General features: G+C 37.0%; 3 protein-coding genes across 8 annotated transcripts; 1 reads left to right on the forward strand and 2 right to left on the reverse strand.

Moving 5' to 3' along the window:
- The first annotated feature begins 952 nt into the window (after positions 1–952).
- On the forward strand, positions 953–3,063 carry LOC105703320 (iodotyrosine deiodinase 1). 3 transcript variants are annotated; one of them, XM_012431632.2, is made up of 4 exons: positions 953–1,584; positions 1,817–2,023; positions 2,148–2,464; positions 2,589–3,063. In XM_012431632.2, exons 1-4 carry the CDS (start codon positions 1,428–1,430, stop codon positions 2,772–2,774), a joined length of 867 nt encoding a protein of 288 aa, XP_012287055.1. In that variant the 5' UTR covers positions 953–1,427; the 3' UTR covers positions 2,775–3,063. The 3 variants fall into 3 exon arrangements, with proteins under 3 accessions (XP_012287055.1, XP_012287053.1, XP_012287054.1); XM_012431630.2 differs by having other exon boundaries at positions 1,790–2,023; positions 2,589–3,056; XM_012431631.1 differs by having other exon boundaries at positions 1,790–2,005; positions 2,589–3,022.
- Positions 3,064–3,094: 31 nt separating this feature from the next.
- Positions 3,095–21,997, reverse strand: LOC105703319 (zinc finger protein ubi-d4 A). Of its 3 annotated transcripts, none has more exons than XM_012431628.1 (9): positions 21,909–21,997; positions 21,716–21,825; positions 20,878–21,117; positions 20,470–20,675; positions 19,654–19,723; positions 18,182–18,337; positions 10,144–10,680; positions 4,830–4,942; positions 3,095–4,414 (listed from the first exon to the last, which is right to left on the reverse strand). In XM_012431628.1, the coding sequence occupies exons 1-9, from the start codon at positions 21,986–21,988 to the stop codon at positions 4,283–4,285; spliced, it is 1,644 nt and encodes a 547-aa protein (XP_012287051.1). In that variant the 5' UTR covers positions 21,989–21,997; the 3' UTR covers positions 3,095–4,282. The 3 variants fall into 3 exon arrangements, with proteins under 3 accessions (XP_012287051.1, XP_012287050.1, XP_012287052.1); XM_012431627.1 differs by having other exon boundaries at positions 20,470–20,693; XM_012431629.1 differs by lacking the exon at positions 18,182–18,337 and having other exon boundaries at positions 20,470–20,693.
- Positions 21,998–22,267: 270 nt separating this feature from the next.
- On the reverse strand, positions 22,268–25,921 carry LOC105703323 (threonine--tRNA ligase, cytoplasmic). Of its 2 annotated transcripts, none has more exons than XM_012431637.2 (5): positions 25,732–25,921; positions 25,228–25,311; positions 23,391–24,946; positions 23,018–23,307; positions 22,268–22,922 (listed from the first exon to the last, which is right to left on the reverse strand). In XM_012431637.2, exons 1-5 carry the CDS (start codon positions 25,780–25,782, stop codon positions 22,774–22,776), a joined length of 2,130 nt encoding a protein of 709 aa, XP_012287060.1. In that variant the 5' UTR covers positions 25,783–25,921; the 3' UTR covers positions 22,268–22,773. The 2 variants fall into 2 exon arrangements, with proteins under 2 accessions (XP_012287060.1, XP_012287059.1); XM_012431636.2 differs by having other exon boundaries at positions 25,605–25,921.
- Positions 25,922–26,048: the final 127 nt, after the last annotated feature.

Here is a 26,048-nt window from a genome sequence, read left to right on the forward strand (position 1 = left end):
TTGTATTTGTATTTAAAATGCAAGTAAACAATTTAATCTCATCTGTTTTTGCCAATGTGGCTATTTCGAGTTACACGTGATGTTTAACTTTTTCGAGAGTTGATTTAGTTGATAGAACAAGTATCATTCTGATCGACTCTTTTCTAATATTCTCATTTCTCTGGGAGTATTTAGTTTCAAACGCAAATAGATTCAAAATCTATTTAAAATTTGAAATTCATAACAGTTTATTGTTCTTATTTCAAATACGAAATGGAAATGGGGTTTTTCGTTTTGGATACCCATTTCGAATGAAATCAATTCGTAAGAGTTACTCCGATTTGCGTTTATAATAAACTCGGATAAGAAAAGTCTTTCTTATGTTTACGGGTGCTCATTTACATGCTCATTTAATGATTTACAGGTGTCCATTTATTCGAGGAATACGAAGAATGGTGTAGAACGTAAATATATAAGAGGCATGAAATCACGATTTCGTTTCTATGTCCGATAGTTGATGCTTCGTAAATTTTCCGACGGTGTTTCACTGTATATATATTTAGAAACTATTTCTTTTAAGCTAAGATAATATTCTAACTTCGGTTCAGTGAATGGAACAATTGAATCACTAAGAAACTTGTTAACATTTAATAGAACATGTTCTATTATATTCTTTATGAAATTCTGTAAATTATTATTTAACAAAAAGTACGTTAGGTGGGTCAGGGACGCTCCACAGTAATACTAAAATAATTTTCATTAATTGTTTTTGTTTATAAATATTTATTTTCTTTAGGAAATCCATTCTGCCCCTCGAACGATTCGAATTCCGCGCTGCTGCCACCGCTAGTACGCTGCGCGGCCGGAGAGGGCAGTGCGGACCAGGTGCAAGCCATCGATGGAGTACAGTGTACATATGTAAACTAGAGATGCTCATCTCTGCTGGCCCGTGTAAATTCACCTTTCATTTCGAATGACTACAATATATTTAGATATCGTTCGTAATAGAATAATTGCATGATTAATTTATGAGGTTAACGGTTATGATCATTCGTTTTGTAAAGTATGAGATTTGTTTCAAGAATCTGTTTCCATTTGGCGGTTAGGAGTGTTATCAGTGTGTTGTTATTGTACTCTTATATGTCAATATCTTGGAAATATGTCCTTATCTCTGTGTTAATTACATGTGTCTTCGATATGTATATCAAGAAATAAATTAATACATACCACCATTCTTTCGTACTTTTTACTGCTTATGTAAATGTTGACCTAAAAAAAGTAAGGTTCTCTGTTATACAGGTTTTTTAATTACCAAGAAATGAAAGTTTTGTAGGAGTGGTTGCGTTTATAGTGAAAACAGGAGATAATACTCTTCCTTGACATATAAATATCCCAATAGTTTATTAGGTTATAATTTATTTATCTTGTGAAATTAAAGAATCTTTATAATGCTTAAAGATATTCTACCATTTTGGACAACATATGGACAGTATGTTGTAATTGGAATTTTGCCATATTTGGTATATTGTTTCTTCCTTAAGAAGTTTACAAATATTGCAGCAAATAGAAAGAATTCAAATACCGAGAATGCACAGGAAGAAGATGGTAAGTTATACATTTTTTACATCAATTTGAAAGAATGTTTAGGAGCACAGTATTTTGCAACGACTTAAAATTTATAAACCTTAGCAACATGCATTTAGATTTACTAGAAAGAAAGTGATTATTCTTCGTGTGATACGTTTAAAATGATCGTGAAAATCTTTTATTTTAATTGTTTTTATCTGTTATTAACTAATTTGACTCTTAGAAAATCATGAGAATGTATTGGATGAAGATACAGATGAACCAGTACTTCCAAAAGATTTAAAAAGCATACCATTTAAATATGTGAGACCATCGGAGGGAGAAATGGTACAGAGGTCTATTGAATTCTACAATATTGCTTCAGCAAGACGAACGCTTCGATTCTTCAGTTCGGATCCTGTCCCACCAGAAGTTATACATAACATTATAAGAACTGCTGGTATGATATTGGAAACAAGTAACGTATATGTGTGATAAAATTATAATAGATTAGATATTTACAACATAAAAGATATGATTTTTAATCTTAAAGAAGGTTAAAATTTAAAGTAGTAATTAAAAATGTATACCCTTAATTGTAGGAACTTCACCTAGTGGCGCACATACTGAGCCTTGGACATTTGTAGTTGTAAGCAATACATGTACGAAGGAACGTATAAGAGAAATAGTAGAGTTGGAAGAAGAAATAAATTACAAAAAGAGGATGAGTAAAAAATGGGTGACAGATTTAAAACCTTTAAAGACTAATTGGGTCAAAGAATATTTAACCACAGCACCTTACTTAATTTTTGTTTTTAAACAAACATATGGAGTTTTGCCAGATGGCAAGAAAAAGCACCATTACTATCATGAATTAAGCGTTTCTATCGCTTGTGGAATACTTATTACTGCAATTCAAGTACGTATCATAGTCTATCCAATTTTGCAAAATGTTAAATTCTTATTGTTCTAATAAGATAAGCGGTTTAGCTCAACTTTTGAGATGTGACTATTTACATCTACATTTTTTTTTCAATGATCAGTATGCTGGATTAGTAACACTGACATCTACGCCATTGAATTGTGGACCAGCATTGCGTACCTTACTTGGCCGTCCGTCTTCTGAAAAACTCACACTGTTGTTACCCGTTGGATACCCTGCTAATGACGCTACTGTTCCTGCACTACGACGAAAACCTCTTGACGACATCTTAATTGAAGTCAATTAATTATATTATTAGAATGTAAGTTTCATACAAGCCAAGTTATGGTCAAAACTATCCACTAAAATAAAAAAAAAGAAAAATAAGAACTTGAACATTAGTAGTATCTTTTCAGAAAGAATTTTTGTTTTACAACTAGATTTTAAGTTTAAAACGAAGTGAATATTAGTATTTTTAAGTGTACTACTTAATTATGTAATGTTATGTACACATAATTACAGGAATAATTTTTAAATACAATGAGAACCAACGCATCGGTTTATTTTTATTGTTTAGAACGGTAATTTCAGCAAATGCCGGTTTCACTGCAGAATCATTAATACAAATTTTATAAAGTAATGTTTATTTGTCTTGGGATACATTACGGTTAAAATAAGCAATATAAAAATTATTTCAAGGACGTGTAAAAATAAAGTAAATTAACTGCTTAATGTGACTGATTCATTCTGACTCTTAATGTACAACTACGTGAAATTAGGCAGTTTTATTTCGAATACGAGGATTCGAAAAAAAAAACGATTACTTTTACAGTTGTAGGTACCAAATACACCATAGGATCTTAAATTAAGTACACTTCATATATAATGTACGAAAATACTGAGTTAAACAACGAAAGTTATTAAACGGTGGTACACAATTTGTCTGCAATATCGCAATAGTTGGTGTATCGTACCTAGTCTGCTACCAGTAGCTATGTCATTAAGTGTAAAAGCTTGAGTATCATGGTACATACAGAGAAACAGACAACATTCTAACTATTGTTATTACGAGATAGTAAATATGTCTTCTTTTAAAATGTCAAATCATCTTATCGTAATATTTTCTGCAGAACTCAGTCTGTTTCGTTTTGTAGTGAGGGATCGAAGCATTATCTACAATGACAATCGCGTAGAATTTTAGAACTGTAATTAGTGAATTCGTTTCCGATCACAGCTCCACAACTCTGTGATACAATAGTAGGATACAGTTATTGAAGATTCTGCCCGAAAATATGAACCGCTAAGATCCAGACGTCAGTATATTGTAGCATTTGTTAAACTGTGGACGTGAATGGTGTTGAAAGTATTCACCACAAAGTTCACTGAACTAGGTGAACATTGTTTCTTTTTGTCCAAGGTGGGCATCTTACAGAGGAGATCGTCGTGCACAGCTAGACCCATATCACCGCTGCTATGGCACCGAGATTAAGTCTATGTAGAAACCGTTTATCCCGAATGTATCGAATAACGCATGAGAACATTTTCGGACGCAAGTATACAATCGTTAGATCAACATTGTCGTTTTCAAGGTACTTTACGTAAAATCAACCGAATCTGCCGTGATACTCGCTAATATCAGTTCTACGAGTTTCAAATGTCACGTTCCCAGAGATTAGCTTCGTAAATGATATAAGTAATAGTAGAATCCGATTGGATAAAAAAAAGGAAAAAAATGTAAAAGCAAAGTAATACTCTCCTAAATCAAAAACAGCTGTTACTCCATAGCAATAGGTAAAATCCGCCTTAAATTCAGGTTTAATCACGCCGATGGAATTCCGCTATGCAGAGGCGACACGACCAGGAGCCCTCCGGAGGAGATGCGAGGGGTGGAGACAGACAATACATGTGGTAGCCACGATCACAGTCGTCACAGAACAGCAGCTGATCCTAATGTAGTGTGTCAAAGGGTTAATCATATACGAGAGCCTTCGACTTAGTCAGTAAACGTTCATCGAAGAAAAGACAGGCCAAACCATTGTTAGTCTAATAAAGACGCAACTCAATGAGGCCGTACGATATAGAAATTGACCAAGTTCTATAATTAGAAATAATTAGAATTCTCATGCAGAAGAGCCAATAGCCCGTTTTGTATGGACACGAATGTTAAAGCTTTCAGTCCCAAAGTATTAGTTTGACTTGAAAAAGTTGAATGATTTGGAATACTGGTTGTCAACGTGTTCCCAATTCTTGAAAACTTGGGAATATCAACCGTACTTAATCCAGGACAAATCGGTTTTCGATAACCTCAAGCAAAGCCAAAGATGTGTCGAATTGTCGAGGAATGTAATGTATTTTTACTCACGTCGTTATCAGAGGTGCCGCATATGGAGCAGCATTTGCACTCGATACACTGCCACCTGTACTTGCGCACAGAAACGATCATGTTTGCAGTGAATTGCAAACAAGTTGGGTGTCCTACAACAAGAACGTATGCATGTCAAGGGACGTTCAGGATGTGGATCGGAAGGAACGACGGACGAGCAGAAAGGTGCCAGGACATTTATCTTGTGCCGAAGAACAGTGAACTCCAAGCTGTTACTTTTCATTGCATCCGGTAGCCAAATCGAGCCTCAGCCAAACAAGTACGAAGAGTACATACTCGCTTTTGTAATTTTGTTCGCAGGTGCGATTACATGTCTTTCACCTTTCCTCAGCACTAAACGTCCGGAATAATGAAACGCTATCGTGTTTCCGCACAAAGTGTTTTATTTGAAGACATTTGCAATTTTTTGATGTTGTGTTTTGAACATACCGTTATTATTATTTGGAGTAATAGGTGGTAAGTAATAGCAGAGCGTACCTTGGAATAGTTCACGTTCTTTCTTGCGCAGCACAATATAAACGTCGCAGATCAGCACACTCTCCCTCTCTCTCATACAATCTCATCATATATCACACACCCACATTCTTAAAATTAATGTTACTTAAACACTAAACTTTGTAAGTCTTGTGGGTATTGCTTAATTAAAATTGCCTAATAACGATTTTTCATTTTCATTTAACAAGGAGGAACTATCTGCATGCATTCGTATTATACCAAGTGAGTCTTCCCGATGGTCATAGAAATGGCTAATTTAACTTCTAAGACTGGAACGAAAGTCGTGAAAGTCATAAACATCTATGTTGTTTTTATTGCTGAATATTACTATTGTATTCTGGCTTGATTCTGGCTGCTATATTTTCAGTTTGAATCAATTTAAAACGTAAATCGCATTACGACACGTCGTTACTTACTATTAATTGAATAGTTCATACTTTAATATATAACTGACTAACAATGAACAATAATGAATACTGATGGAGTAGAATTGTCTTTGACTCTTCGGATCTGAACGTTCCAGAATTTCTGCATAATTGTCACTTGATATTTCAACAACTTTTCATTTGATTCATGCTATCAATTGATATTTTTGCAGATAGTACTGATAAAAGTATGATCAAAAACATAACGATCAGGGTGAACTACGATCGTATTTATATCGTAACTAACAATGAATAATTTAGTACTCAAGTACAGCTATACTCATAAAATATGAAGTGCGACTTACGAATGATCAATATCTTTGGAAGAGACAGTTAGTCATTTAGCAAAACATTGTAAATCCCTTAGAAAAATTTTACTGCCACATTTTCACCCTCGAAACGAAATCGGTTAATTTGCAAATTTGGCTAGCAGGCTAATTTTCAACAGATAAGGCTCATCATCAGTCACGGTCAGTGATATAATCGAGGTACCAAGAAACTACTTTTATACACTTTTGCCTGTCACGAATCTCTCCGATTTGTTATGAACACTTGGCTCGCCCGTGTAAAACTTTTTAATAATACTACAGATGTACATATTTTACTATACAGCTGTAACATTTGGAATATGTTTTCACAACATTCTTAGGCTGCGTTCCGAAATCCGTTGCGACTATCGGCAACAGCGGTGCATCTTCATTTTCTCCTAATAATTCGAATGAAAACACAATCATGCTGCCGGTATTGCAAACGGATGTCGAGAGGTAGCCTCAGTATTTTAACAATCGCAGAATACGTTGGATACTCGCCGAATGCCATAGGTCAGGTATATTAAATACATTTGATACACCTGGATAAATACAGGTATATGTCATCTACACTGAGTGAGGCATTCGTGATTACTCTACACACATAAATAATAATTTGGCTAATAAAATTAATCTACCTTTAACTTTGTAACAAAGGTACAAATTTGATAAACGGTTGGATAACCTACTATTATCGTGCTTCCCCCTGTTACAAGATAAAATCTGAACCTTTTCTCAACTAATAAATAACGCGGGCCAGTTTAGTATTTCCAGATACAAATTAAACGATTAAGGCTCTCTTGGCATCTATACCGATCCAGGTACTGACAAAGCTGTGTTATAATGCTTTGAGGATCGTACGTACAACGACGAAAATACCTTCCATAACTTTCCCCGAAGTACAAATTTCTTACAAATGTTCATGCAAACGTCTCCAATTAGGGACGGAACGAAAATATTTCAATGTACTCGAAGTTCGAAAATAATTAAACCCCATTGACATCGAATTCTTCTGTCTGAAAAACTGATAAGGTATTGTATTAGTATCAGATGTGGTACTGTAACCTCTAGTCAAATGATGCTTGTATGAGTATCAAAGCTTGTACAAAACTAAGTTACATCAGACTTCTACAAGAAGATATTATCATACAGTGGAGTACGACGTTAATACAATTATAAGGAATAATAAATACAAAATTTTACATAACCGAAGACTCAACGTTAATTGAAAAGACTTCTTTGTAGTTCAATTAAATATCTAATAAATATTTGTGTCATTACATGACGAGAAATTCAAAAGTATGGTAGGAAATGAAAATAATACTTAGAGAGTTAAAGGAGTCTTGAATGAAGTTACAAAAAAATAAATTGTCAAGTCAGAAGAGCTGATAGAATAAATCGATTAAAGCGATACCAAGGGACCTTACTGTCTTTTGTGATCATCGAACGTGTTCTTTTTGGTTGTCAAATGATATCAATAATCATAAAAACATTCCCAATTAATAAAATGGTGGCTTAGAAATATTGTTCGGTAAGTTAATGCCGTTTATTGTTACTAGTGACAGTGGGAAAAAAATTCAAGAATGAAGCTATGCAACTGATTGTTCAGGTTGATTGATTGGTTATTCGGTTTAATCATTGATGTAAGTGCAAAGGGTTTCAGAGTATATCTGATTTAAAAGCTACACGCTGTAAACGTTAAACAATTTGATGGTTAACGTCTTGTTGTTTTTCAATAAATAGATATGCCTGCCAATTGAGTAACTTGGAGTATAGAATACATATTTGAAAATGTCAGGCAGTATAGGTGGACTCTCGGTGTCCTTTAAAACATGAATCGTAATAAAATCTCTCACGAGACATAGAGCACATGAAATTCATCCTACAACATTAACATAAGTAAGACAATATTACAATTATTCAAATAGAAGAAAACGTATCTTGAACACGTGCTCTCGTGAAACTGTGCAAACAGGAATTTTTACATTCGGCAATTTCGCGTCACGCACAAATTGCATGCTTACAATTAGTGACACGTCTCTAGTAAAATGTAGAAATTTCATTGAACTTTTTAGCTGATGGTACGATGCAAGATGGATCGTAGCGAGCTGAACTTTGTACGTTGCATGCCAGAAAAAACGTTGTACCTTACAACTAATCTCTGATTTATAATAAATCACAGTTAATTTACAAAGTAAAGGAATTCCTGAAAACCCCCGTTACTCACAACAATATACACCACCGATAAAGCGATGCCTTGCCATTTTTTTCTTCTTTTCGATTTGACTAGTGTACGTAAAGCTCATAACCATTCGATCTCAAACGCGCGTATAATTTCACTTCAATTATTGCACATTCCAATAACCTGGTACTCCTGGTAACACTTGAAATTACTCATCGAGAAACGAACGTAACATTCGTACAAGTCGAAAACAAAACCGTAACGTTTCGACTTTACCCATATTTCCTAAAACATTATATATATAAAAAGAAATTAAAACATCCCAACATCCATCTTGCATTTATTACAACGTTTCCGTCGTCGTCTCAACGGTAATCGTTTCCTCTTCTATTTTGTACCTTGTACTTCTGACGATTTAAAAGTGTTTATGAATTGAACGTCTCTCCAATCGAGTGCCAAAATATAATTTTTCTTCCCCCCCCCCCCGCGAATTCTACGATGCTCCTTAACTCATTGACTCAAGAAAGGGACTCGCGTAGGAAGCTATTTCCCCGTATTTATGAGAGAAGCGTGGAAAGACGTAAGGCGGAAGATTAGTCCACGTACACGTTCAGGACAAACATATTAAGGTAGAGGCGATTTTTATACACAATTTACATATCAAACGTGTGTAACGATTGTGGACGAGGAATGTGCGTCTGGTCGCGAGGAAGAGTACACTTGGATTCCTGTACGGAAACAATTCCTTGATCGATTCGCCCCGTATTTGCACGGATCGCGCGAATCCGAGGCTAAATCACTCTTGATCTCTTCTTTCACAGGGATAGACCTTTAACGTGGGATTAGGATTCTCGTCGTCCGGACGTTCGGTTTTTGGTACGAGATTTAAAGCGTTATTTGCAATCGATTTAATGCAGGGATAGCGCAGACACGGAACAATAGTGCAGAATAAACGTTCAAATCGGCGGTGTGGACGTAAAGCGCCCCCTGCGAAATCGAAGCTGCAGAACAGACTAGAGGTGAATTCTGATTGGTCGTTGCATCCGTTCGGTAACGCATTGGACAAGAAAGTTTAAGACTGTAAACTTTTCCGGCCGTCCACTACCATTACCAACCGTACGATTCGGCTGCGAACGCTCGCATTGGAACTCAGGTAACAAACTTCTGCACCACCATACTATCCCCGCACTAAGTTGACTGTGAATGCCACTTTAAACGCCTGCTTTCCCTTCTCACAAGGTTTGCGCGGGTTAGCCGTTTTTACTGCACTTATGTGTAACGATTGTAACCGACTGTCCTACTTTTTTCATGAAGAGTGTAAAACTGTGGATCCACTTTCGTCGACTGTCCCGAACATCAGCAATCTCAAGAAAATTCAAGTTATAGTTCCCCAATTTCCATTGAACTAGCTTCGGTGACTTCTTCAAGTAAAGTTCATACGTTTACTTTACGCTTTATGATTTCATACGACACATTCTCGCTCGCGCCGTACCTACTCTAGGGCGAGTGCAGGAAGTGCCACTTTTGTATCAAAAAGTGTAAAAGTGTCGTAATCCGAACAGCCGCCTCCGTCGTCGCGTCCGGTAACCCGATGCTAAACTTGGCCAAAATGAACACCAAGTGCAAAAGTGCAGTTAACCCGAAGAACCCTCCGGTCACGCGCTACTCTCATTCACGGAAAAGCACATTGCAAAACTTCGTAACACAGTGATCAGATTCTCCACCCCCAGACTACGTATTCCCTAACCCAGGGAGGCGGAAGTGGGCCCGAAACAACGGCCGCGAAGGTGGATCGGGGAAGGGCAGCCCCTGTCCAGGTCGCGTCGCTCAATTGTGATTGGCCCTGCGCGTGTACTTGCGCTTGGACTTTTCTTCGAGCTTACCTGAGCGGCCACAGTCGCTGCAGGAGACCAACTCTTCGGAGCCGCCGGTCTTTTTATTCTCCCGAGCGTCGCCCAAACAGAAGTCGCAATAGGGCGAAGGCTGAGCGGCCTTGCCAAGCTTCTTCTCATTCCCCCCGGGGGTCGGGGGGCCGCCCTCAGCCTTCCCCGAGGACGGCGAAGGGACCGCTCCAGGGGAGGCGACCGCCGGCGAGTGGTCCTCCTTGGGGGTGGGGACAGGCGACGTTGGCGCGGAGGAGGAGGAGGAGGTGGCCGCGGCCACGGCGGCCACGGCAGCGGCGGCGGCGGCGGCAGTAGCGGCAGCAGTGGCGGCGGCGGCAGCAGCGACGGTGCTGGTGGCGGCTGTTGAGGTGGCGGAGGCTGCGGTGGTGTTCGCCGCGACCGGGGGCGGTGGCTGCTGCTGCGGCACCGGCGACGTCTGCGGAGGCGGCGCCCCCGCCGCGGGGGCGGTCGGGGCCGCGGGAGAGGGGGTCGAGGTACTCGAGGAGGCAGTGTTCTGTCGACCCCGACGCGTACCACCTGATCACAAACCGACCACATACCCAGTTGCGCTTTGCGTCATTAGCCAACGATCATGCACACCGTTTGATCGATAGATTTACACTTAAGTACATCGAAGTTATCTCGCAATAATTGATTCTGATACGTTGGGTTGGGGACCGTTAGATTCCGAAGCTCGACGACGTCATCGGGTTGTCCAGAAAGTTAACGCAGTTTTCAGTTTGTTTCCAAATAAAGTTGTTTTTCTTCTATGCCCGTGTATAATTTTCTAACGCAGGCTTTGCTCTGCATTTTGATAATGATCATTGGGCTCCAAATATTAATTTTTCTTTTATTTAGACTATTTAATTAAAGATGAGAAAGAAGAAAATTCGGGCGATTTTCATGTACCGGTTCAAGATGAGCCGTAAGGTGACTGTAGGGATTTGCGATATCAACGATGCATTCGGCTCAAGAACCAACTAACAAACGCACGGTGTAATGGTGGCTTCAAAAGTTCCGCGAGGCAGGCGAGAGCCTTGAAGATCAAGAGCGTTCCGGACGTCTCGAGGTAATTGACGCAATGAAAACTTTTTTTGTTAATTATTGCTATCAAAATGTACAGCGATGTCTGTGTCTTGAAATGGTATATAACATAGATATAGAGAAAGAAAAGGGAAGAATTCTGTTTAAAAACAAAGCGTTAAATTTTAAATTCCGTTGACTTTCTGGACAACTTAATGGCTACGTACCGTAGCTATCATCTGTACCGAAGGTGTCTTCGAAAGCTAGGAAACGTATGTAATTGATTTGGACAAGAGCTTTAATATGAAATACGTGAGAGGTGCAATTCCTGTTATCTTTTGGCCTGATGCGTAGATGTTAGGAAAAAAGTACTTTAGCGCACCCTTTGAAAGCGTTTTTTATTACGTTACCGAATAATGCCACAAAAAATGTGCGAAACTCTAGTAGTTTTACCTTGCGGAAGCCGTGTCATTCAGTGATGTATTATTATTATTTCAACAAGATTTAAATGTAATTATATATTTTTAGGTATAACTTAAATTATATTTCATGCCTCGTTCTTCGAGATTACAATGTAGTACTTCTTTCTTTGTATAATCTTGCCACTATCTTCAAAGTATAAACAAAACAAATGTTTTTCTTCCTCTCCTCTCCCGACATCCTCCGCGATCCCCATATCTTTTCTTAGTGCGGAAAGAAGCCACATCTTTAGAAAGCCTTCCCTCAAAATACTTCGGAATTATGAGAAAATCCAAGAAAAGAAGCCGTTCTTATGATAAAGAAGAAGAAACACGAGGAGGAAATTGGAGGAATTAAGTAGAAAGTTCGATCAATTAATACATCGATCTCCAGGGAGTCAACGGATTTCATCCGGAGAGAGAGATTCCGAATTTCAAGAAACTGAAGGATATCAGCCTGAAGGTTTTGATTATATAGGTAAGTCTTGCAACCTTATTTATCGGCAGCTGAGCTTTCACGAAAGGGAAGACATAGCTGACTACCTATAAGGTTAAGCCCGCGCTAGAAGCGGGATATAACCTAAGAATCGGCCTAAACCCGCACGAGAGGCGGGTAAATGGATAGAAAAACGAGCCTTTGAAGCTTCGTTGTTGAAAAGCGTTTTCACTTTGACAGTTCTCGATAAACCCGAGGACCTAAACTTGTCAACCGTTGGGCCTAATCATTCAGGAACTAATTCAAGAAGGCTCGAGATTTCTTCGAATCAGTCGGAAGTTGGCTTTAATAATTCAGCCATTGCCCCCGACTGTCCCGAGAGTCAGGTCAAGGAGTCAGCGACCATTACAACCCAGGACTCGTCAGAACCCTTTACTGAACCTGCAATCGACGTCGAGGTGCTCAAGGTATTGGGAGAAGACCCATCGGAAAATTCAACGAAGGAGGTAGAATTCCATCCCAAACTCTTGTCCCGTTGGAACATTTGACTTGCATCAAGTTTGCCAAAGGAGCTTAAGTCAGAATTATTAGTGAAATACCCACGTGCCGAAAATTGCCCACTCGAAATAACTGGACTTAACCCAGAGATAACGGCATCATTGAACGAAGCGGGCATTGAGGCGAGACAGGCATTTCATGGCTAATCAAAACTCTTTAGGGTTAGCAATTGTGACCCTTGGTACAGGAATATCATTTCTGTTGTTTCCAGAAGCTAACGGCCTCGACAGATTTAAGCGGCTGGAATGTCTGTCGGATACTGGCAAGATTCTTACAGACCTTTACCATTCGTTCACCCTAACCAGAATGTCCTTTATCTCGCCGGGCCTGAGTAAACAGATGTGGGATATCTTGGAAAATACGAAGACAGATTCCCTGTTGTATGGGGCCAATCCTTCGGAGAAAATTAAAGAAGGTCGATCCAACGAAAAATTCGGTCAAAATATTAAAACACAAGAGATTGCTAAAAAAAAAAAACTGCTTACAGGCCGACTAGTACTTTAAACCGCCAAGGCCCACCCGCAAGAACATTTCAGAACTCGATACAGGGTGGGCTACGCAGAGCTCAAGCAAGGTACCCATATCAACCGAGAAGCTTCATTTCGAGCAGCTACAGAGGAACGTCGCAACCTGCGCGGACCCGGGGTCGCACTACACGAGCAAGAGTTCGCATCATTGACGCTAGAGGTAAATAAAGTAGATGAAAGGATACAGGATTTCATTAAAAATTGGGGGAACATCACGAATGATGGAGTGATCTTGGACTACGTACGCGGATGCAAGGTTCCCTTTAGACCTGTTAAACAGGTACTAGCGCCTCCCGGAACCGAAACGGTCGCCCGAAGAAGTTTCCCACATGACTGATGCAATTAATGCCTTAATCAATAAGGGAGCCATCGAACCTTATGAGTCACAGGAGGACCAGTTTTTATCTTCATATTTTTTGATTGATAAGCCAAATGGGCAAAAAAGATTTATTTTAAATTTAAACAACCTAAACAGGTTCGTCGAAACAAGTCATTTTAAAATGGAAGATGTGCGAACAGCCATTAAGCTACTTAGTTCTCACTCTTATATGTGCAGTATAGACCTGCTCGACGCATATTTCTTGATTTCTATACACCCGGAAATTAGAAAATATTTAAGATTTTCGTTCAGGGGAACGCTTTTCAAATTCACCTGTCTCCCCTTCGGTCTATCATCTAGTTCATACGTTTTTACAAAGATAAAGCCGATAGCTAGTTTTTTGAGAACTAAGGGCTACTCTTCTGCGGTTTATCTAGACGATTGGCTTATTTTCGGAGAATCTTGGGAAGCACGTAAAGGAAATTATAATCAAACAGTTGAATTGCTTAATTCTTTGGGATTTATGATCAATGTTCAAAAGACTAATGATGTTCCCAGCAAATTCTGCAAATTCTTAGGATTCACATTTCATTCAACAGACTTCTGTCTAGAATTAACCCAAGAAAAGACAGATAAACTCTTCAGGTTAACTAAGAAGTTTTCTGTTAAACAAAAATGTGTTATTAGATAATTCGCGCAGTTTCTCGGCTCATTAGTTGCAGCTTGTCCAGCAATACCATACGGTTGGATGTATACAAAGAAGTTTGAAAAACAAAAACTAAAGGCATCACGGGCTTCAGACAGTGATTTTGACCAAGAAATGACTGTATCACCATACTTAAACTCAGATTTTCATTGGTGGGAGAAAACCTTACTAGTGGGTCGCAACCCTGTAAGAAAATTCTGCTTCAGGAAAGAAATTTTCACAGACGCTTCTTTAACACGTTCAGTGCCGAAACAAATGACGAGTACGTTGTCGTAAATAGACCGTGGGGCGTATACGCCCCACGCGGCAGGAAACGTGTTAACCGAGTGGGGAGCATATTGCCAGGGTCAAAAAAAGTCGTGGTCTTTGGTTAGCAGAAGAAAGAAAATTCCATATAAATTTCCTGGAGTTAATTGCGGTATTCTTTGGACTTAAATGCTTTGCTGCTGATTTTCGAAATTGTGAAATCTTGCTAAGAGTAGTTAACACAACAGCCGTATCTTATATAAATCGTATGGGAGGAACTCATCTTGAAGCCTATAATGACCTAGCATCTAAAATATGGAAATGGTGTGAAGACCGAGGCATTTGGTTATTTGATTCATATATTCCTTCAAAACACAATGTGGAGGCGGGTAAGCAATCTAGAATAGTTAATAACGATATCGAGTGGGAACTTGCGAAAGCTAGTTTTCATAAAATAATTAACAGATTCGGGTTTCCAGAGATTGACCTATTTGCTTTGCGAATAAATATAAAATGCAGGCTATTTTGTTCTTGGCACGGTGATCCTGAGGCATATGCAATAGATGCGTTTACAATTTCTTGGGCTAAGAGGAACTTTTACGCTGTCCCCCCGTTTTCGTTAATTATAAGAATTGTTTGGAAAGTAATCATAGACGAAGCAACATGGGTAGTAGTGGTCCCGTATTGGCCAACACAACCGTGGTTCCCCCTGTTTAAAGCATTATTAAATGAAGAATTCGTAATTTTTGAGCCTGACGCTAAATTATTGGTTTCTCCATGCAGGTCGACTCATCATCCTCTGGTCAACAAACTCTCACTTATTGCAGGTAAACTCTCAGGGATGCGTTCAAAGAGTATAGACTGCTAGACGAAGCACTGGAAATTATGATTGCTTCTTTAGCATATTCGACCGTAAAACAATATGGCAGAGCCTTCCAGGAATTCTCAAAATATTGCCACGAGAAGAATATTGAAGTCATTAGGGCCGATGTTCAAGTAGTCATTTCGTTTTTAACAAAAAAGCTTGAAGAGAGTGCTTCATATGGAACACTAAATACCCATAGATCAGCAATATCGTTGATTATTCATTGGGATATCTCGAACAACTCTGATGTACGTCGATTCTTTAAAGGTATTTTTCGGCTGCGACCAGTAAAACCTAGATATGCAGAACTTTGGGGGGTAGACCCAGTTATTGCTTACTTAAGTACGCTTTATCCGTTAGAGGAATTACATTTAGAACGGCTAACGAGTAAGCTGGTAACGCTCATGGCATTAGTGACAGGACACAGGGTTCAAACGTTTGCTATGATCAAAGTTAATATTACCTTCACGGAAGGTGAAGCAAAGATTAAAATACCAGAATTAATAAAAACGTCAAAGCCTGGAACATATCAGCCGCTTTTAGTGTTACCCTTTTTCCAAAATAAGACAGATCTTTGCGTTGCTAAAGCATTACAGCATTATTTGCAAAAGACCAACTCCATAAAAGGAAATACCGAGGAATTGTTTCTCGCAATTAAAAAGCCGCATAAAGCAGTTTCCTCCCAAACCATCAGTAGGTGGATAAAAAATACGTTAAGTAAAAGCGGAATAGATACAGATAAGTTCTCAGCGTATAGTACACGACATGTGTCAACGTCCACGGCCTACAAGCGTGGTTTAGATTTAAACTCCATTTGAAGCACAGCCGGTTGGTCAGAAAATTTCAAGGTATTTCCTACATTCTATAATAGACCGTTGATAACAGATAAAGGAAAGTTTGCTTCCTTAGTCTTAGAGTAATGTTTTTTGATTGCTGGTTCATCAAATAAAGAATATCTTATACTCCCTTAAGAAGGGAGAGCGTCAATGTTATATCCGGTTTTGTCAAGAAATAAAGAGTTTTCAGGTTTAAACAGTATACATTTTCTACCCCGGCAAAAATGCTGGTTCTCTGAACATCTACATTGTAATCTCGAAGAACGAGGCATGAAATATAATTGATCGATCAAACGAACTTACCAAGTTATGTTCGATCGCGATTATATGAAGCCTCGTTCGAGAAGATTACATCCCACCCACGTAATAATAAAAATATATATGTATTAAAAAAAAAAATCCCCGAGTTTTTTAACTTTCCCAGTAATCATCCGCATTTTTGCATGCTCTAAAAATATAAAGATCGCTGAGGATGTCGGGAGAGGAGAGGAAGGAAAGCATTTGTTTTGTTTATACTCTGAAAATAGTGGCAAGATCTTACGAAGAAAGGGGTACTACATTGTAATCATCTCGAATGAGGCTCTTAATATAATTGCGATCGAACATCACTTGGTAAGTTCGTTTGATCGATCAATCATACGCTATTGAGGTCTCTAGAGACCTGATAAACAACGTAAAATACGTTGCTCCACGTACAACGAATTGTCTTATAAGAATCAGAGATATTTATCAAAATATTACTTGGCCAAGAATTATATCCGAGAGTATTTCTTCTTCTCGATAACGTTCATAAGTTACCGTACATATGTTCGAATCTACCCACCACACTATGATATGCTAGTCGTTTGACTGGAAGTGATCAACGTAGCGGAATCAATTATTTACAACGTCGTAAAAGCCAAACGACTCACAGAATATAAGTAAATAAGTACACAGAAATGTAACAAAGTGCATTCCGTAAATACATTCCAACACCAACCGCCAATTCAGGATTCAGCATTGAAGTTTCCGCTTCAAGCATTGGCAAGCACAACTGCGATGCAACTATAACGGTTCTACTATGACTCTCATATCACATGTTTTCAACGTTCTACCGAAACCTTGAACCTCGTCAACAGAGTAAAATTCTACGTCATTCTTAAAATTAAACAAGCGTTGATACGGGAAATAAATCTCTATTACTGTTAGACTCTTAGGTAAAAATCGTCATGCTTACGAAGAGGATGTGAACTACCAAGCACACACGTACCAAACGTCCACGCTTCGTCGTACGAAACTGTTGAAAAGTGGGAACGAGTAAAATGTTGTTTCGTCTTAATACATGACAACGGTACAGCTTACTATTGCAAACTGCTTAAGAAAATGGGCTATGCATCCCTTCCTTTTATAACTCCGATTGCACTGTCCAACATTGATCGATGCACCAGACTCATTGTACACCGGAGTACACAGCCGATAGAACAAGACGAAGAGATAAAAATATTCTTTACAAGATGCAACACTTGTGTAAATGTATAACGACTGGATTATGAGTATCATCTGTTGCATTTAAAACATGCACGTAATCGCCGATAAAAATGTCTAATTCAATTAGTCTTAACCGAGTGCTACATACATACGTCGTATCGTCTGCGGTGTAAGTTCATTCGTCCAAGTACTTTACATCACGATAGTGATGTATTAAAAGATTATGAGTAAGGCTAAAAGAAACCGTTCGTGCAGTGTTTTAAAAGGTAAAACGTTATCGTACGTGACAGACAGAAAGAAAAATCAACTCGCAAGGAGCCACTCTCCATAGGGTCGCACAGCATAAATTGATTGCCGAGTGCGAGAACGGTAAAACGGTGTTAAACAACCACACATAGATGTTGCGTCAGAACAATAATAAATGTAAACCATTGAGAGTACATCGTTTGCAATAGACACACCGTAACTCGTAATCGATCTAAACGACTTTGAGGCAAGAAACATGAACACGAAAATGGTATGTAGGCGGTGGAAACGGGAATAGGCAGGAGCACTGGCTCAAAGGAAAGAGAAAACTGAGCAGATTTTGGCTCCAACCTGACTGGTCCGAAGCAGCGGCGTCTGCAGTGCTCCGAGATTCAACTTCGGCAGGACTGGGATTTAGTTCCTTAGCAGGATCACCAGAGGAAGCAGAGTGGGAATGACCGTAATGGTAGATCAAACCGGGTCTGGTTTTATACCGTGCGCTGCATACTGCAAAAGTGCAAATACTGTTTTCCCGCAAACCACCCAACTCAAGAACCATAGTAAGGTAGAATTCAACGTTGCGAACATTTACAAGGATATACGGGATAAAAGCCAAGGGTATATGGGTACAGCACTTAACACCTTCCGCACTCTTACACATCCCTATCCACCTATCGATCTATGTGGACAAGCAGTGAAGGAGTTCCAGCCCAAGAAGCAAAACTAATACGATGCAATGCTCGATGCTCGAATACACCTACGGTAACAGCTCGCTACAAAGTGAGCCAGTACATTCTTGCTCTGTATGGTTATTGGCAGGTCTCGTTACTCCGAAGATACCTGATTTGATGGAGGTACAATACTTTACATATTGAAACATAATTTTTCTTTTTTGCAATTTACTCAACAAATAAGAACAAATTATAACGCTATTTATACATATCAAAAGTGCTCGTTACTATCTCATCAAATATCTTCAGAATTTCCACTAATCTAAAAAGAGTGTTGTTAAAAAGTATACAGAGATTTCAGGCACATTCGAGTTAATCTAGTCTTTCTGCGGAAAAAACGTTTTTTGTAATAATGACCATTGTCTTTCTTCAAGTCTGAAATTAAGAAATGAAAACTTGCGAAAGCAATAAACATTATAAATTTGAGAAACAGAATACGTATCAATCCGGTATACTTTACAGTTACTATCTACATGGAATCATAGAAGTTTTGTCTGATTTTAGAAATGTTTAGGAATTATTTAACGTGGATTTGTGATAATTCGTTTCTGGAGTTAGTAAAAAGTAACCTTAACGAGGAGGGAAAATGAGAATGTCAAGGTACCATTGTTACGGCACTTATAAACCATATTGTGCTGTTACTTTTGTATTTTATATTATATTTTTACGTATATTTTGGTAATCGAGTATGAAGTAAACAAGATTTAAAAATTCTAACTCAAAGAAAGATAACAGTCACTACATACAGACCACTCTTTCAGAAAGAATGATCCTCGAGTTAATTGAAAATAAGACATCTTCCCGTAACCACTCTCCAATATAATATTACGCAGCAATTTCACTACAGTATTTAATAATTTATTTCGAGCTCCCATCTTATATTATATCATAATATATTCTCTGTACCTTGTGGAATATTATATAGATATGTAAAATATAATCATAAAACATATTTAACAAATTTTTTAACGCATTGCGTTTGTGGCTTAATCAAAGTAATAAATGATAGAAATAATAATAATAGTTATTATTATAACGTGAAATGAATAAGAGGAAGTGGTCATTTGTAGTTGTATCTGTGGTTAAACTTACGGTCACAAACGAATGGCTTATCCGAGTCAACAGCATCGTAGTTGGCTTTTTTGCGACCACGGCCCCCTCCCTGTATTGGTAGCGTTTAGTATAATAATTATTACAGCTTTAACACAAAATTGTACGCATATTGCAAAACAATCATAACATTTGCATGCAATCCACGACATGGGCAAATTTGTTATAGCAATTTGTTGGATATGCTAACCAGAATAACGATGATAAAAGATACTTAAGTTGTCAATATGAATTAAGGCATACGATCAATTTTATGATCATTGTCATAATAAAATTTGCAGTGATCAGTAAAATATTCAAATAGAATATCAGATCTCTGCAAGATTTAAAAGTATTTTTTTCTAGAACATAACTTGTTGTTCTAAACAAAACAATATAAAAAATAAAAGCATTTCAAATTATCTTTTTGGTGGAAAACATGTTGATTCACAGAAACATTATACTTCAAAAAGAGAGTAATCATATTCTAACATTTGTGAAATTACTAACAAAAAATATTTAAATTTCACAATAGAAATCAAATCCCACAATTCTTAAAATTGCTTGCAAGATTATCACCCTAAATTTGGCTATTAACACGTTCTGTGCCGCGTGGGACGTATACGCCCTACGATTGGTTTACGACAGCATACCTGTCATTTGTTTCGGCACTGAATGTGTTAAATAAGTTTTATTATGACTGTTTATATTTTTTAATGAAATTCAGATGTACAGAAAGAAATTAATGAAAAGGTTTCCAAACTGATTTTTCAAAAAACATTAATATTGCAAACAAACTATTTGACATGAAACAATTACCTTGGCACGTTTACTTCCTGGACTATCGGTAGATGGGGGATGACTCCTGTTAGGATGATGTGCACCGCCTCGAGTTCTTCTTCGTTTCCTTTTACTGCTGTAACTCTCCTCATAGTCGTAATCACTATCAGGGTCAGGTTCTTCAAAGGCATCCATGTCTAGCATGTCTTGTTCATCATAGTACCATGCATCTTTACTGTGTTCATCTTTAATGGAAATATTACCTATATTATTTTTATTTTAGTATTGAATTTATGAAATTTACATTTGATATGAACTAATAGTATATCATATTTTTCAGAAAAATAAAAAAACAATATATTGGATAACCAGTTACAAATATTGATCACAATCAGTATCATCAATAACTTATTTATGTACATGATTTAAAGCTATAATTCTTTTTACCTTTAAGCGCTGATGAGTCTTTGCTATCATCATTAACACCTGGTACAATACCTTCTGTACCTTCTATCCCATCTTCTGTATCACCTCTTCCTGTTCGTTTTGGATGTAGATAGTGCATTAAATACTGTCTCCGTTTCTTGCGCCATCTCTTGCTCGGATATGTATAAATTTGACCATGCAATAATCCTGGTAATCGTTCTCGTGCTGACATGAAGAGGGCCGAGTGATTTTGTGCCACTCCTATAATGTTATAATAATAAATATGGTTCCTTTAAAATAGTTTTAAGAAAATTTTTGTACAAAAGTTTAAATGAGCAGTAATAATCACAATTAATGTCTCAAAAATGAATTATTCATATTCACGCATAACCAAAATTGTCAAAAATATATTCTTTAAAATTATGAATAGTGTGCTCAAAAATATACAAATTCATAGTAATGTAATTATTATAATGTACATGTATTTAAATGCCACAATGAATGTTTTTACACATGACATTTATAAAATAGTACATTACTGCTATTTAAAAATTCAATACATATACCTGTACATGACAAATGTATTTTCTTTCATTCTTTGAAAAATATATATTAAAGCATAGTAAAATTATCTTGACATTTAATGAATATAAACTTAAATAAGAAATTCTGTTGCAAATGTAAGAATACATTGTTCCAGATTTGTAGTTACTTGAACCTTATTTTTTTTCAATTTTAATGAGTAACTTAACCCTGAATTAAGTATAAATAGAGGAAAAATGTTTCACATATTTAAAGTAATTTTCACGTTTAGTAATGTTTTTGGAGAAAACAGAGTTATATAAAGTTAAAGATTTACCCGTTTGCGAATCGAGGAAGGGCATTCGCAGCCTGCGTTCTCTGCATAGTCGACTATTGTAATTAGACGAGTTCTCGATGGCTTCCCTGTAGGCTGTGTCGTTTAGAAAGCTGGTGGAACCAAATGAACAAATATTAGGAAAATGCACTAGTGTAATAGATAATCACATGAATTTAGGATCGTTTTTGGTCACCTTTCGATTTTATTCAAATTTGATTCGTTCACTACTTGGATTATTTCATGTGCCGATGGAGGAGCAGTCACAACCGCCATTCTTAAACGTTCAATACTCTGGTCTTGCGGAAGTGACGCCACTACGTGAGTCCCATGAACATCTCTCAAAATTTTAGAATAAATAACCTTTAAATTTTTGTTTGTGAATTAGATGGCTGTTAATAGAGAAAAAGATATAACAAATTTTGGCTTATAAATGGGTTATTATTATGCTGCCAAAGTTATATTTTATTTTCGGGGTACTTCTACTAGCGTAGTGAGTCACGCGATTCTACGTCCAACTATACACAAAAGTAAAAGCAAGTATAAGACATTAAATTAGGATTTCTGTAGAGAGACCATGTATTTATTAGGAAAAATGCATTATTGAGAAATAAACAATCCTTTCCATATACGATTATGTAAAACCAAAAATATATATAATCTTGTATTTAGTTTTCTGTGTATGTTTTTGATTAATACTTCCTGTGCTTGTTTCATTAAATAGACCACATTGAGTCTATTGGAATAAATTAATTGAAATGCAATGTATTTAAGTTTAGCTTTTGGTAATAAGACATTAATCACACATCCACCGTTGGAGAGCATTTTGATATACATGCTTATCATTAATGAAATCTTGTTTTCAAAGTGAAACTATTCTCTTATCAGGCTTTTTGCAAATACAAGTGTGACATACAGTCAATATTAATAAGTTAAAAGCAAAACGTGCTCAGTGGATGGATCGTTTAAGGTCTTTGCACTTATATTTCCCTGATATAAATATTAAGAAACTATTATCGTATAAGATCTGTTAAAAATCTTCTTCATGCGCAAATAATAGATTAAAATTGCTCTTCACAGTTGCGTTGTTTCTCGTTTTTAAATATGTTGAATTTTTGTATTAAATTTTCTACCGAGATTTCTCCGTGCACAACATTATCTCTCGTTCTAACATTGACAGTACCAGCACTGCGTTCCTTTTCTCCCACAACTGTAAATAAATGATATTAATATCAGATAATTGAACTATTGCGCAATCGATCATATTATGAACGATTAAAATAAAATTAACATGATATTGCTCACCAAGTATGAAATTGAATTGAGCTAACTGAGCATTACGAATTTTTTTATTCATAGTGTCTCCAGAGTCAACATCTACTTCTGCCATGAATCCAGCCTGCCAAAGTTGTTCCTTTACTTTAAATGCGTAATCATCAAACTGCGGACCAACGGGTACAACCATTACTTGTCGAGGAGAAATCCAGAATGGCCATTTTCCAGCATAGGATTCTGTTAAAATTGCTATCATACGTTCAACTGAACCTAAAATAGCTCGGTGAATGATTACCGGTCTCGTTTTTTCACTAGATTCACTAAAACATAGATAAATATAGAATAAAATACACAAAATAAATTGAATAAATTTGTACTATATTACATGATTGTAAGTTCTTACTTTACATATGATAAATTAAACCTAATTGGTAACTGGAAATCCAGTTGAATCGTTGCACATTGATGTGATCTTTTTAAAGCATCCATTATTGTTATATCAATTTTGGGACCATAAAATGCTCCATCTTGAGGATTAATTGTCCATGGTTCACCGAAAGTATTCAAACTATCAGCCAATGCTTTTTCAGCCTGATCCCACATAGCTAAATCTCCTAAATATTTCTCTGGTCTTGTTGAAAGGCACAAATTAAATGTGAATCCAAATATGGAATAAACATGTTTGAGGAAATCAAGTGCACCTAACATTTCATCTTTGATTTGATCAACAGTACAAAATATATGTGCATCATCCTGTTGAAATCTACGCACTCTTGTCAATCCTGTCAAAGCACCAGATAATTCATTACGGTGCAGGACTCCAAAGTCTGCCATTCTTAATGGCAATTCTCGCCATGATCTTGGACGGACATCAAATATTAAGCAGTGTCCTGGACAGTTCATGGGCTTTAAAGCAAATGTTTCTTTTTCAACGTCAAAGGAAAACATATTCTCAGCATAATGAATCCAGTGTCCAGATGTTTGCCACAATTTACTATTGAATACGTTAGGAGTTACAACTTCTTGAAATCCTCTCTTCTTATATTCTGACCGAATAAATTCGACCAAAGTATTATAGATGTGTGCGCCCCGTGGTTGGAAAAAGCAAGATCCTGGTGAAAGTTCATGAAAGAAAAATAACTCTTGTTCTCTTCCTATCTTTCTATGATCACGTTTAGCTGCTTCTTCTTGGAATTTTTCCCATTCTTTTAATAGTTTGTTATCAGGAAAACTGATTCCATAAACTCTCTGCAAAGATTCAGCATTGGAGTTCCCTTCCCAGTATGTACATGAATTCTTTGTAATTTTAGCAGCCTTGATTTTTCCAGTATGTCGAACATGAGGACCTCTGCACAGATCTATCAATGGACCACATCTGTACACAGTAGTTGTAGGTGTGTGTACTTTTTCATTCAAAATGCGAACTTTAAATTCATTGTACTTAAACATTTCTAGAAGGTCTTCTTTTTTCATTTCGAGCCTCTCAAATGGCTGCTTCTCCTTAACTATAGTTTTAAATAAATTTTCCATATAGGGAAAATCTAAATTTGAAATACCTTTATCACTCAAGAACATATCATAGTAGAAGCCATTTTCTATAGGAGGGCCATAACACAGGCAACCTCCATAAATGCGTTCCATAGTTTCTCCAAGAATGTGAGCACTAGAATGCCAGAAAACCTGTTGTCCTTCTGGATTATCAAATTTTAAAAGTTCAAGTTTACAATCAGATTCTAAGGGTCGATCCAGATCCCATAGTTCATTATTAACTTTTGCAATGACTGTGCTGTCTGCTAAACTCTGACTTATATCTTTTGCCACTTCATAAGGAGTTGTACGCCATGCTTGACCGTTTACTTCTTTGCCATCAGGTAGTGTAATTGCTATATCAATAACAGGCTTTGCAGCTATTTCAGCATTATACTTAGTTTTTAATTCATTCCACATGATAAGACGATCCTATGACAAAATAATGTACTTAAAAAAAGAGATGAGTTTATTTTGTTTATTATATCAGCTGATAAAGTGGATACTCGTGACATTTTTAGGAAAAAAAAAGTTTGATTATACCTTGCTAGTAAACAATATTATTTGCTTTTATGTAAAATGTACATGACAGAAGTAAAAACATAAGTTTTTACTAAAGCTATGCTTAATCTTTATCAGATAAATTTTATTAATACAGATTTACAAAACTACCTCAGAATGCAGGTGTAATTACAGGTAAGATGTTAAATTACCTTAATATAAGAAGGCCATGGATTTAATTCCAATACCGTGCTTTTCTCTATAGCCGCATTCTTTCCCTTTGATTTCATTTTTACCTAAAAGACAGTGATAAAACAATGTAAGTGAATAGGTAATGTTTTATAAATAACATCATAATAGTACACGTCAGTATTGCCTCGCATGGTTGCAGAATTGGTACACGTAAATGAATTTGAAGGTTTCATCAGATTAACGATTTATAAATTGACACTGGTGAATTTAGTAGTCTAACCGTGAAGTATTAATCTTATCCTGTGGTAGATATACTATAATTCAAGATGGGTTAAACGAAATGAAACGGAGAAATTAATAAAAGAAAACGCAATTCACACAATTTGATATAACCAACCCAAGCTAACGTCCGTTTGGTGCCGTTTAAAATGATCCGAGAATCGCGGTAGCACAATCTTTTCAGCATAATTTACCGAGAATCTGAGATACTTAAATAAAACATAATATAATTTCAACTTTCATGCCTTTTCTTCGTTCAAACTTAGATTCTCAACAGCAGGCAGAACATCACCCATATTGCACTGCACGTGTTGGGCTTAGTTGAATGCAGTTGAACGATCTTGCAACTATCAAATCCGTGTATGCCCAGAAAGTTGAATAGTAGAAGACAGACTATGCAGGTGAATTTCGGGATATAATCAGAGATGAGTTGGGAGATTGCTCACGGGCAGGGTCGCGAGATCGCATCGTGTGCTGCCCTCTGGTTTTGTACGTGAGCTTTCACCGTTTTTTGCGCCCAAGGGCGGCGCAACAAATTTCTGACAGGGACTCACGCACTCGC

The sequence above is a fragment of the Orussus abietinus genome, unplaced genomic scaffold (assembly GCF_000612105.2).
Source record: "Orussus abietinus isolate OABI.00-Male unplaced genomic scaffold, Oabi_2.0 scaffold807, whole genome shotgun sequence".
NCBI lineage: Eukaryota > Metazoa > Arthropoda > Insecta > Hymenoptera > Orussidae > Orussus > Orussus abietinus.

Coding starts and splice junctions, on each gene's coding strand:
- LOC105703320 (XM_012431630.2), top strand. CDS start 1,428: ATGCTTAAAGATATTCTACCATTTTGGACAACATATGGACAGTATGTT. Junction 2,024..2,147: donor TGGTATGATATTGGAAACAA/GTAACGTATATG, acceptor CCTTAATTGTAG/GAACTTCACCTAGTGGCGCA. Junction 2,465..2,588: donor TACTTATTACTGCAATTCAA/GTACGTATCATA, acceptor TTCAATGATCAG/TATGCTGGATTAGTAACACT.
- LOC105703323 (XM_012431636.2), bottom strand. CDS start 25,673: ATGCTGAAAAGATTGTGCTACCGCGATTCTCGGATCATTTTAAACGGC. Junction 25,312..25,604: donor CCAAACGGACGTTAGCTTGG/GTTGGTTATATC, acceptor ACTGTCTTTTAG/GTAAAAATGAAATCAAAGGG. Junction 24,947..25,227: donor CATGGCCTTCTTATATTAAG/GTAATTTAACAT, acceptor ATTTTGTCATAG/GATCGTCTTATCATGTGGAA.
- LOC105703319 (XM_012431627.1), bottom strand. CDS start 21,988: ATGGCGGTTGTGACTGCTCCTCCATCGGCACATGAAATAATCCAAGTA. Junction 21,826..21,908: donor AATTTGAATAAAATCGAAAG/GTGACCAAAAAC, acceptor TGGTTCCACCAG/CTTTCTAAACGACACAGCCT. Junction 4,943..10,143: donor CAGCGACTGTGGCCGCTCAG/GTAAGCTCGAAG, acceptor TTCTTGTTGTAG/GACACCCAACTTGTTTGCAA.